The sequence below is a fragment of the Argentina silus genome, assembly GCF_951799395.1.
Source record: "Argentina silus genome assembly, chromosome: 2".
Classification (NCBI taxonomy): domain Eukaryota; kingdom Metazoa; phylum Chordata; class Actinopteri; order Argentiniformes; family Argentinidae; genus Argentina; species Argentina silus.
The window spans coordinates 23606433-23619530 of NC_139656.1; the positions used below are offsets into that span (position 1 = coordinate 23606433).

At 40.1% G+C, this 13098-nt stretch overlaps 2 protein-coding genes across 3 annotated transcripts; one reads left to right on the top strand and one right to left on the bottom strand.

Moving 5' to 3' along the window:
- Window positions 1-1902: 1902 nt before the first annotated feature.
- Window positions 1903-5601, top strand: LOC310801241 (V-set and immunoglobulin domain-containing protein 1-like; the record flags this gene model as incomplete). Its single annotated transcript, XM_083665236.1, has 6 exons — window positions 1903-2010; window positions 2675-2882; window positions 3970-4128; window positions 4259-4375; window positions 4490-4634; window positions 5101-5601. 6 exons carry the CDS (start codon window positions 1903-1905, stop codon window positions 5246-5248), a joined length of 885 nt encoding a protein of 294 aa, XP_083521362.1. The 3' UTR covers window positions 5249-5601.
- Window positions 5602-8186: 2585 nt separating this feature from the next.
- gpr34l (G protein-coupled receptor 34 like) lies at window positions 8187-10150 on the bottom strand. Of its 2 annotated transcripts, XM_083688520.1 has the most exons (3): window positions 10129-10150; window positions 9019-9854; window positions 8187-8908 (listed from the first exon to the last, which is right to left on the bottom strand). In XM_083688520.1, exons 2-3 carry the CDS (start codon window positions 9760-9762, stop codon window positions 8789-8791), a joined length of 864 nt encoding a protein of 287 aa, XP_083544646.1. In that variant the 5' UTR covers window positions 9763-9854; window positions 10129-10150; the 3' UTR covers window positions 8187-8788. The 2 variants fall into 2 exon arrangements, with proteins under 2 accessions (XP_083544646.1, XP_083544645.1); XM_083688519.1 differs by having other exon boundaries at window positions 8187-9854.
- Between the last annotated feature and the right edge of the window lie 2948 nt (window positions 10151-13098).

Consider the following 13098-nt stretch of genomic DNA (forward strand, 5'->3'; position numbering starts at 1 on the left):
TCCAATGTGCTTCAAAATTCTCTTTTTTGAATTCTGAGGATAACTTTGGAACAGTCAAGAGCATTCCCATGGCAACAATGATTCTGAAGCACTGTGACAGAATAATGTCCACTGAAATGTAAGATTTAGCTTCCATTCGGAGTGTCTTGATTGATGACCATAATCTAATACAGAACAGTATAAGGAAAGGACAACAACAACAACAACAATAACAACACAATGATAATATCAATCAGCATGATGTACATTATATTTTAGACATAAACATAATTTATAATGGCCAGGTAACCAACCGATGGAGAGATTACCTTTTTTTTTAATTAACAGATGTTGTGTTGAACCTCCAGACCTCTTGTGTTTCGGTTAAAGGAGCTTGCAGGGCCATAGTAAAAGGTTCCTACAATGATTAACCCAAGTATTTACTTTTTTCTTATCATCAACAATGTGTGTGTGTGTGTGTGTGTGTGTGTGTTTAGTCATGCCATTTGATAAGGTTTTATTCACTGCGATTTTTTCATTTTCACACAGTTCAACAAAGTGGTACCAGGTAGCTTTCTACAGTACAACATACCCTGTTCTTTTTCTGATTGGATGACACGTTATATGACACATGTACAGTGAAAGCTCTGTGCCCAAAGAGCTGATACGCTCCCCAAACGCCATACAACCCCAACTATACCTCCCCCTCCCCCTTTTCCCCTTTGACAATGCAGTCTCAACTGATCAACATTTTCCACATGGTTAATTTCTTATGTCACCTTCTTGTAATTATGCACAATTAATCATACATGATTAATTGCCCCTCTCCTGCCGTCGTTCAGCTCTTAGTGTGAGCAGAGTGACACAGGCGAAACTGCCTTTAATAAGTCAGCAGCACCAGGGAGTGAACTCCCCAAAGATAAGCAGAGTATTGTAGTGCTCTGGCTCACACCTCCTCAGGGCAGGTGATAAAGGCCAAGTGGAGATTACATTACATTAATTCCTTTGTCAGAAGCCCTGACCCAGAATGACTTACAAGGTGCATTTAGAGCATAGAAGAGGGAGAGATGAGCATCAGCCAAAGTACTGAATAATGAATTAACATTCAGTGTCAATACCTTCTAGGGTGCTGCAATAAAGTTAACAACTAGGAACAAAATAGTGAGACCACAGAAAAAGACATATGCTGTAGCCTACTGAACATAACTCAAAATGCAAAAAAAAGAATATGTATTTGATTATTCTTTGGAGGAGATATTATTGAAGTTCTCTGGTACTATTCCCATTCATCTAACGAAACATTGCTAAACCAGCCAAAATGGTGGCCCTATATCGAAAATACAAAATGGAACAATTTGAAAAATAACAAAGTATTCCCGCCCAATCTGAGTGATTCAGCAAACTGCAAACAAGGCTGTGTAAACACCTGCTTGAAAACCCGGTGATATCTACAGGAAAAAATCAGCCTGTCCACTTCCACATACTGTACAGTAAGGTCATGTTATTGCGTTCTTGCTGGGTGTTGCCCATCACTGCTAGGGGTTGATTACAGCTAGGGGTTGATAGGAGAGAACTGAGAAACGTTTCTGAAAGCTTTTGAGGTTGTGAGTGCAAGACAACTCTATCAACTGCGGAAATACGCACCAGCATTTCAATGAACATTTTCTTTAAAATGCCTTCCACATTGAGCTTGGTGGTGCTGTTCGGCATGATGGGTGAGTTACTACTGTGCTGTATTATGGTCCTTTACTATGAAAACGCTTATGTAAAAGTGGACAGATTTTGTATTCACAAAATGCCTAGTTTGTAAGTGGATGGAAAATGAATGTGAAAGTACAAACTATTTTTTTTCACTCTGCTTTTTTTATAGGCTGTGTTCAGCTCATTTCAGTAAAGATTCCTCAAAAATTCATCAACGTAACAATGGGTCAAAGTGTCTCCCTCCAGTGCACTTTCTCCACCTCTCAGGAGACCAGCGGCCTCACCATCCAGTGGACTTTCATTGCCAAGTCCTCCATGACTGCACAGCAGGTAGGTAGAAGTCCCTCAGTGGCCGTCTCTCTGCTCCGCAACAACCGCATGTCCCATTGTCTTTGTGTCCTCTAAGCACCTAGGCCACACTCCACACCCAGAGCTCCACTTGCAGCAAAGCCTATTCTACTATTCAAAGGGTGAAAGCACGGTAAAGGGTATATGACTATATTTACAGGCTTTTACAGCGTGGCAATTTGGATATGATTAAATCATACATGTGCAAGTCAATTCAGAAACTCAATTCTTACTTCCTCAAACCATACTGTCCTTATGGTATAAGGTCATGAAACAATTATGCTTGAGTAGCTTTAGAGAAGCCGAGGCTGGTACAGGTTAGTTCAACATGGCGGTTGCTGTTGAGCGCCCATTTGGAGACAGACACACCCTGGCAAGACAACAAAGAGCACATTCACCAGTGGTTCACTGCTCCCCAAACAGCAAACGTATAGAGAAACCCTCAGCCCTCTCACATTCAGAACCATCACACAGTCTCATTTAGACAGGAACACAGGAGTGTTTCACCACCTCTTCTGATGTATTTCACAATGTTTTTTATTGAATTAGCAGCACATCCAAATATCAACACCAAATCCATCATGCGTTACTACATATATTATTTTTCTTTTGGATCTTCTTCTAACACATGACCGTTATGTTTCAGGTATATTACTATCAGTCAGGAGAGGATGTCATTTCGAAGCAGTATGTCGGCCGGTTGAAACCTCCTACATTTCCTAATACTACGATGAATGCCTCAATCACAATAAGCAACATGCACGTGTCAGATGCAGGGGTCTACACCTGTGAAGTCCGCAACTTCCCTGATGTTACTGGGAACATTGAAGGCAATATTGTTGTGAACGTCGTTGGTAAGTTCTGTCAGTCATAGGGTGCACAACACCTTCCGGACAGAAGACAAGTACATCTTGTAAATGTGGTTGCTTTTTTTTTTTTTTTTTTTTTTTTTAGCTATGGCCACTCCCAACATGTTGGCTACAAAATTGTAGAATCAATAGTGCTTTGAAATATGTAATCATAGGTCACTCACTTACTAAGTGAAACAACACAACGATATATTCAGTAATTGAATAGTTATATATGAATGTGACTACACAAACAGATACATGAAATAGTGACCCTATTTTCCCTATTCTGAATTTTCGTGATCATTGAATTACATGCTGTCTGTGATTCCGCTCATTCATAGAGTTACCAGGACAACCTTGCTGGCCTCAGTATCCACAGTAGTTTCCATGGGAACTGCAGCAGACTAGTCTCTTCATTGTCAGTGTCAGAAATTAGAGCAGGAACACAGGAGTACAAGACCACCCCCGACATGTCTCTTACTCAGAAATAGAATGGATAGACACATAGCTCTCTATCTAACATGTGATCAGTGATTCCCAGTAGGACACACCAAAGAAGTGACATTGATACATTGTGATGTTGTGTGTTATACATGACGTGGTCGGCTCACTTTTATTTTTGAACCTGTGTGTTTGATTTGATACACAGATATACTTTTTTATTTTAAAATGTTTTGGAATTGATCTTATATGCCATAACCAGCGATTTCCAGTCACCTTTATCACGATAGCCGATAGAACTATAGAACAATAGGCAGACATGAGAAGAATTAAATAATCTTTCCTAGACTGTTTACATTGGAATGAGTGTATATGATTCACTGAAGAGTGTTGTAATTGATAGTGTAGGCTTCCCCTGAGGCACACCCACATTGGTAAGAGCCAGTGAAGGCAGCCTTGGCAGGTTTTAACTGTATTGTTGTTTATGTCTGTAAGCAGGGTTTCGCCCTATTGTGTAGGATGATGTGATCTCACCTACTTTTCAACCAGATTGCAGCATATCAAAGGCTAATACCCTCTCTCTCTCTCTCTCTCTCTCTCTCTCTCTCTCTCTCTCTCTCTCTCTCTCTCTCTCTCTCTGGTCTGTTAGAGAAGCCCTCTAAGCCTTTCTGTGCTGTCCATGGCGATGTGGAGGCTGGTCACCTAGTTACCCTCACGTGTCACAGTGAGTCGGGGAGCCCGCCCCCCACCTATACCTGGACCAAACTGGACCAGGCCAAGACCAGGCGAGCTCCACTTGGAGTCACCAGTGAGTTGCTAATATTGTGTGTGTGTGTATGTGTGTGTGTGTGTGTGTGTGTGTGTGTGTGTGTGAGCACGCACACGCAAGCAATGAAATGCTTCTTTTGAACATACAATACTTGTATTCTTCTTCTCAGATGTCCAGACAGGAGTCATGTATATCAGAAACCTGTCCCAGTTTGAGTTTGGAGAGTACCAGTGTCATGCCGCAAATGTTGTGGGATCTGCTACATGCAAGCTGGAGCTCAATCATGGTATGGGTATAATTTTTTTCCCTTTTCCATTGAATTAATCTACATGTAGTCCTTTAGAATCTTAAGCATACACATATTGCCACAGACACTTACTGGTAACCCACAACTGTACAGAATTAGGAGACGGGGCCATTGCTGGTGCAGTCATTGGAGCATTGCTAGGAGCCGTCCTCATCACTCTCATCGTCTGGTTTATCCTACACAAGACCAAGAAGCACAAATACAGCGCAGCGAAAGCAAAGGACACCAGTGAGATGCAGTGAGTGTTGTACACTTACACTGGCCTGCTGGTGAATTGGATATAATGCAATGGCAATCATATGTGTGCAGTCTTACCCCTCCTGTGATATACAGTGGCCTGCATAAGTAATGTCACAGTAAAGCATGTTCTTTTCTTTTGGCTCGATACTCCAATTCCGATTTTACATCAAATGACTACGAGGTTAAATGGCTATGAAGTAGAGATTCCCAGCGTTGATGGTATTTGTGTACATATTGGTTTCACCATTCAGACATTTTTCAGAAACACTTTTTATGGATAGTCCTCCTATTTAAGGGTATACAAAAGTAATGGGACAATTGGCTTGACAGGTGTCATCAAATAAAACCTCATAGTAGTTGTTTGATCTCAAATCCAAACTTTTGGAGTGTAGAGCCAAAAGAAAAAAAAATATCTTCACGGTCCCATTACTTACGCAGGGCACTGTACATGTCTCCTCCTCCAGAGCCAAACCTAAGAGTTCAAGCACAGTGTCATATGAAGGTGTCCCCACCAGGGGGAGCACCCAGCAGGCCTCAGTGACCTCAGGAGGGGTTTCCATGGCAACTACACCCAGCCACGTCCACGCTGAGGCAGAGGAGGCAGAGGTATAAGAGAGGCCTGTTGCTAAGAGGGCTACAGACAAAGTCTGGGGCAATAATACTGCTACAGGTGTTCACCAATGCCTGTGTGCCATACTACTGACTGAAAAATTATCTCAGGTTGCGTTTTTGTATGATGTTTGTGATGATGTGTTGTACAATATAATCAATATCTTCATGTCTTCATGTCTTTGAGTGATACAAGGCATATATTCTATACTATATAAGTTCTCTGTTTTCTGAATATATTGCATTCCAAAACTCACACTGGAGACTGATTTGATACTAATAGTATGATTAAATCCATTCCCCGACTCAATTTCACAATTCTCATTTCATATTCATTGTGACATTTCTAACCAATGATGACTCATCCATGCTTTCTGGAGAAATAAAGAAAACTGACATTTGCATGACTGAGATGTGTGTCTCATTTGTAATGTGGATACACATGCTCTGCAATGACATGGAACAAATCCTGAGTAGAGTTTTAATATGTTTTGACAATGATGAATTTGCTTCGAGATTTTTATAGGCATATCAAGGACACCAACATGAGAGCAGCACACCCAATCCTAGGTGTGATGTGCTACTTGACCTTAACACTTTTGTGCTATCATCAAGAAGAAGATTTCAAAGAATGAGCTGGTGAAGAAATTGAAAGTGATGAAGGATTAGACTAGATCTTAGTGCACATGTTTGGGTTAAGCCCAGTCAAGTCTCTCTTCTTTTCCATTATCAGGAGAGAGAGAGAGAGAGAGAGAGAGAGAGAGAGAGAGAGAGAGAGAGAGAGAGAAAGAGAAAGAGAAAGAGAACTTTGTGCATGGAGATCTGATAACCCAAGACAATTCTCTTTTGTCTCAGTGGTCAATATACTGATGTACTACTGTTATATAGTTACCTCTTTCATACTTTTAACTTCTATTGCATGGTCGCTTCTTTGTTTACTTGAACTAATCTAATTCAAATGAATATATGAATCACTGAGACATGAGCCAATTCGCGGTCTGTGATGATTTAAATAGCCCCTCTGGAGAAGTCTGTTTATCAGCTGTAAACAAGCTGCCCAGGACTCAGACTCCATGTCCACTTCTTCTCCTGTCATCTTAAGGGACAGATGGTGAATCAGAGAGAAAGTACCATAAAGGTAAAGAAGGAGCCTGGTCAGAGGGATACTCCAGACTTCAGGTCAAACAGTACAGACAGAGGAGACAACGCTGAAAAAACATTAGGTGATAGTTTAACTCTCTCTTCAAGTTCTCTTCAATATCCTCCAAATAGAGAAGTGACAGACTTTTGTTCTCTTTTAATATTCTTCAAATAAACACGTTTCCTTCCATCCTAAACTGCATGAATGAACAGAAGAGGGAACTGAAACTCCAGGGAAGCTCAGTCTGGCATCTGGTCTTGATTTGAGGGCATTAATGGCATTAGATATATTATTAGATGTGAATGTGACAATATGGCTTTACTGGTGCTAGATGAAGGTGCTAGTTGAGGGTGAGTCAGTCATTGAAAAGACTTGATGTTATACAGGAAATGCGTTTGAGATTAGATTCAGTGCGCACCATTAAAAGAGATAAGAATATGTAATAAATGTAAAAATAATAGGATATACAAATATCAGAGGAGAGGTGTGTCAACATGTGGACATGAATACTACTTCAGGTGTTATACTGGAAAGTCCAAGTCATCTAAATCCAAATTTCACAAATATGAACAAATCAGTGTTTATTGAAGATAAAGACCTGAAATCACTTTGTTCTCTGCAATGAAAGGCTGCTGTGGATTCACCAGACGGTGATATCATCAAAGTGAGAGGCTGGCTTTGAACAGCAGGTATATATCACTCATCACTCTCTCACGGTACCTCCGTTTTTATCTGATGAGTCTTTTTGATCAAAACACGTAATGGAGGCAAAGCCTGTTTTTGAGCACTATAAAACAAACTAGTGTTACCCATTATACAATTGATAGGTTCAAAATGTAATTGAATTACATTGTACAGATGTTAGGTTGGTCATTCTACAGACATTGTGCAAATTGTGGGTAGGAAAAAAAGTCTAAATTTGCATTCAAATATTCTGAATCTTCCAACACATATGTATTTATTATATTTTCGTAGAGACTCCCTTAAATTGTCACTACTGAAACATAGTGGAAAGGGAAACATTCTTTAGAATGTGGGTTAGGGTTAGGGTTAGCTATGTGTGAGAGGTGATTTTTGATCATTATGATGACAACATTTTCATACATAATAGACACATTTTCAAAACACTAAAGCCTTGCTTGATCCCCATCTTTTACTCTATACTATCTCACATCCATAATTGTGTTTGCAACAATGAATTCAAGTGATACAGCAAAGAAAGGAGCTGGAAATGTGTTTATTTGGTTTTGGTACAAAGCATTTTTAGCAAGTTTAGTGCAAACCCAGCACATGCAATGCAGTTTCCACACCATCTCTCATGTGAAGAATAGTGGTAGCTGCATCGTGTTATGGGTTGGTATGTTTGTCACCGTCAGGGACTGGGGAGTTTGTCAGGATCAAGAGAAAATTATTAAATTGAGTTGGTAGTGACAGCCTAATCCACACAGTGTGTAATTGATTCATATGCAGCGACCCTATAAAAACAATATATTAATTAAAAATGTAAATTTAATGAAAACAAATCTTCATTTGCACCATTTCTGCAAAATGACCCAGCTAGGAATTTAAATCATGTGACGGTATAGGCAAACAACAAAACATCTCTCCAGCCTAAGCCCCATTATAATTTCTAAAATGTTACCCATCTGATGATAGAAATGTTTGAAAATGTAGAGAATAGTATAATATGTAACATGAGTAAGTTTTGCATTGAAATGAAAATCCAAGGCTCTCCATCATATGAAACATTGAAATGTCTTTATTTTCACGACAGAAAAAAAAAAGATTGAAAAAGTTCACTAGACTGATACATTATAAATGTAGCAACCTTTATCAGGGTATTGTAGCCAATTTATTTATTTTCAGAAATGCATACATGTTTCATGCAACTTGACATTGTTGCCCTCAGATGAGTAAGAGTCGGCATTTACATTAAATGAAACATCAAATACCATCAACGCTGGGAATCTCTACTTCATAGCCATTTAACCTCATAGTCATCATCAATTCCTTAAAAAGGTCATGTTGTTCACACTTATGATCTTTACACCCAGAGAATGAAAGGTCACCATATTAGAATGAGTAATGTACTGTACTCATACAGAACATAGAAGTACAAACAAAACCACTCTCATTGGACCAACATTTAGTCCAGTAAGAATAAAACGTTTATATTCACATACATCTTACTCAATGACCATTTGAATCAATGTAAAACATTGACCACACTTTTTTATATACAGTATATTATTATTATTATTATTATTATTATTATATATTATTCTATTGTTATCAACACGGCATATATACATATTTGACAGTTACTATGAAAGTAGTATGTTTCAATATTATATTTCTCATATCCCCAACCCATGGTTCTCTAGATCTCTGTAACTGACCGGTTAATGCTGATGCGTCTGTGGTTGAGGGCGTACATGGTCTTGAACTTCCCCTGAAGTGCACAGAGGACAGTCCTCCTGTAAGTACATGACATGAAGTAGTAGATAATAGGGTCCAGGCAGCTGTTGAGGGCAGACAGGAGCAGCATGAGTTCATTCAGGATGTGCAGCGCCTGCTTGATCTCTAATGTCTGGATCACATCCATCTGTGCGAGCACGTAGGGCACCCGTACCAAATGGTATGGCAGGAAGCACAATGTGAAGATCACCGGCACCACAAAGGTCTTCAGGAGAAGCCTGCTCTTCCTCCATTGGGCCTTGGGATCCCGGTTGCCCAGGGACATGGTCTTTATCTTGGTGATGATTCTCCCATAGAAGCAGAGGAAGAGGAGGAAGAGAGCGCAGAAGGCAGCCACCATGGAGAGGTTGATGAGACCCCCCGGAAGGCCTTTGTGGTGGAAGTGAAAGCAGATCCTGTCACAGTGGTGTTTCCTGTCATTGCTGAGGAAGAAGAGACACATGCCCAGGATCAGGCCCGCCCACACAGAGCAGGAGGCCCTATGACTCCAACTGACCTTGTGGATACGAAGCACCCACACAGGCTTGATGATCTTCAGGTAGCGGTCCAGGCTGATCAAGCAGAGGAATAGGATGCTAGCATACATGTTGACATAGAAGAAGATGCCCACCACCTTGCAGAGGTAGAAGGGGCCCTCTATGTTATGGTAGTACACACGCAGGGGCAGACACAGGACCAGGAGGAAGTCAGACATGGCAAGGTGTTTCATGTACACTGTCATAGAGGAGTCAGACTGCTTCCTCAGGAAGAACACAAATATGGTCATGGTGTTACTGACCAGGCCAATGAAGCAGATGATGATGTAGAGAATAGATATGGCTGGGGAAAGGAAGCCATCATGGACCTCACAGGTTTCATTTCCATAAGGAACACTGGAGTTGTCTCCCAGTTCCCCCATCGTTACACTAACACAGTGGGATTCAGTCAACTCCCGCTTGCCTGGATACAAGCTGAATCGTTCTGACAGGGCAGGGCACGGTGATCAGTCACCTGAAAAAAGGCAGAGGCACAATTATCATAATTAATCATACTTTTTCTTTACTTGCTATCATTATATATGTTTTACTACCACATGTCTGAATGCTCTAATAATGCAAAGAAACAAACTATTACCATGAAAAGCAAAACTGGTAAGATATTGATAAAGTGTCAGTGTCCTGAATCTTACATGTTGTGTGAAGTCCTATGCTGTATCACTAAAGTATCACTAAAGCCATTGCTTTGATCGTAACCCATGTCTGCAGTATTTGAGCGGAGAACTTACCAGTGTAGCCTTCTCTCTTCACTCTCAGACTGCAATAACTCAGTCACAGCGCTTTTGATACTGCATCAAGGAAACTTTGAACTGTGACGTGATAAACCGTGAAATATCTTCTTTCGGGGCAGCTTTAGTTGCTTCCTCTATCTTGCAGCTCCCACACAATGAGAGGGAAATTACACCGAGGTAGTCATAGGGACCTGCCATAATGCTGCTTCAGCTGGTTGTAGGAGGAGAGATACATGATGCAAACAGCAACAATGTCATGTCTGCCTAAAACATCAGTTTTATGAGGACAAGAGAGGTTATCACTAAATCCCTTTGGATCTGCAGAGTACAGACATTGTGACACAGATTGCCTTGTCATTTGTGAATATGATGATGAAATGGGCATACAGGCCCCTGGCCATTAAGGTACATTCTCTGTGATGAGAGATGCAGAGTTAAAAACAAGTATAATACTGTATTTCATCACTAAAACTACAATTTTGAAGTGCTTCCTCGAAGAAGTAACTAATTCATTTGCCAATGATTTACTGTGAGGAACACAGGAAGTGCACACTGGAAGTTCTTACTTCTGCTCAAGAAAACATGAGAATATGGATCCAATTTTGATTATTACACATAATGCATATAGTGTTTCTAGTCTAAAGGAAACAATATGGATCTTTGTCAAATATGTAAATAAATAAGATGATTTTTTTACTGGTACTTTAATGTATGTTATCATGTGCTCCTGACAGCTAACCCAATTAATATAGACTCAAGATTATGTAATTGGGTCTCATCTTTCAAAGATTGTGTTCTGCTATCTAAAAAAATGACATACAACACAAGAAACTTGTTATGCTTTTACACTTGCCATTCATACTTGCTTTTTTCAGATAATGTATCTGTTCAATGAAGTATCACTAACAATGAATGAACAGTAATGAACATTGATTTGCTTGTGAAATAGTTGCAAATAAAACCATGTTTGGGAAAATTGTCAACACCTGTATGTACATATTATCAACATATCATAAGAACATTTTTCATCACATTTTTGATATGTTATTGTTGTCTTGCCACAGGCTATTGCAGCTCTGTCCTTATTAGCAGGAATTCACTTCTCGTCAAGACAAAGCCTCAGACCCTTAACCACAACCGTTGGTCTGGTAAAAAAACATGTTGAAACCAGTTGAAGCAAATTTTAGTTGGAGGTCTTCAGGGCTTTGCTGTTGCACCTTGTACAGAATTACCAGACTTAAAAAACAACATTAACATGTAGAACAGGAAGGTGTTGCAACTGCAACCATCAAAAGCATGCTCAACATTTTCTTCATAATAGCTGACGTTATTTATCTTCATCTGGTTTCAAAACCCTCGCCACCCACATACTAAAACCTCCAAAGTTACCTTTAGCCTAAGTATCTAAGCAGTATTGCCTCAATTAATCCTATCCCATCTTGCAACCTTGCAAATACGGCCTTCAGCACTTGAAGATAGATACATCTTTGAAATGATGGGAATGTATCAAATCTGTTCCAATGCAACAAGCTGCATCTATGCCCTGTTTAAATATCAGGCCACCCCAAAAAAACGTAGCCTTACCTTCCCAGGTACACCTGGAAAGCTTGCCTACACTGCCACACCCACAGCTGAAGTCACTTAGCTTGTTGATTTTATGTATTTTTTCTGTGTTTTCTCTTGTCAATATCCACCCCTATGTGCCACAGCCTGTGGTCAGCTACAGTATTGTTTTGAGACAGCTGTGATGTCTTTATTTTTTATTTTTCCCCATTGTAACAAATATATGGAAATCCCTTTAAGTTTCATTTCACCCATACAATAAACCTATGTAACAGAAGCAGCAAATGTCTAAGGTGGGCTTGCTTGGTTTCATGTGGCAGAGTAGCAGCTTTGCAAAATCTCCTTCCTGTAAGAATGTAGCCTGTGGTTGGTGTGGCCAAAAAACACAGCTGCATTTGTCAAGCTGAGAGCATCTAATCTTCCTCCTAAAGTCAGGTAAAGGTTATCACACTGTTTGCCATGCATTCAAAGCAGAGAAAAAAGACCTTCATTAGACCTTCATTTAGACATTGTTGATAAACAGGCTATTATTGTACATCTGATCCATAAAACATACACAATAATTATCTTTATATATATGTGGACAGGAGAGTTGTAGTTTTGAGCCTGAAATAATACATTATATTTCTAACCACCCATATGACTGCAGTTACAGGGCTTTCCTTATGTGGCAAAGTTATGTTGCCTTGCATATCTGTTTTCCTTCTAAAAAAAAACATATTATCTGGGAACTCTGTCATCAGGTGCAAATAATCTTAACTCTTTCATAACTATTTCTACGTATGTAGGTCATGCGAGCCTGGAGTTTCCTGTTCAAAAGCATACCCCTTAAAGCCTGCTTGTTGCAAATTGCAATGGCCAAATTCAGCCACGAGATGACAGGAAAGTGTTATTTTTCAAGACTGCTTGGCGATCATCTTTATCACGCGTCTTCGGTCTCGTATGTGATAATCATAGGTCCTACATGTTTGCAAAATCGGTCTTGTGTTAATTCCTTTCAAATTAATTGAAAATGATATGTCTAAACGCATTTTTACAAGGCAATTGCCTGACCATCTGCTTCAAGTAGGCCGTATATGATGGCGCCCACTGAAGCATCGGTCCTCCTCTTTTGCTGTGTAATGCAATATTTCTACAGCATTGGCGCACTTGTACTGATTCTCTGGGTAAAAATTGCTCCATGTCTGCAACCACTGCATTGACATTAGAGGGAAAACACAATTTTCAGGGGTATCCTCTGCGCTATGTGATCTTTATTGGTGTGCGGCATTTACCATCACTTGCATATGGCGGTGAGCTGTTCATCAGTAATGCCATAACACCACCAGATTGCAGGGCGAAAGCCTCCCCGCGGCGTATTTATCCAGTTTATGGACCCCACTTTTGGTATGTCCCTCTGGCTGT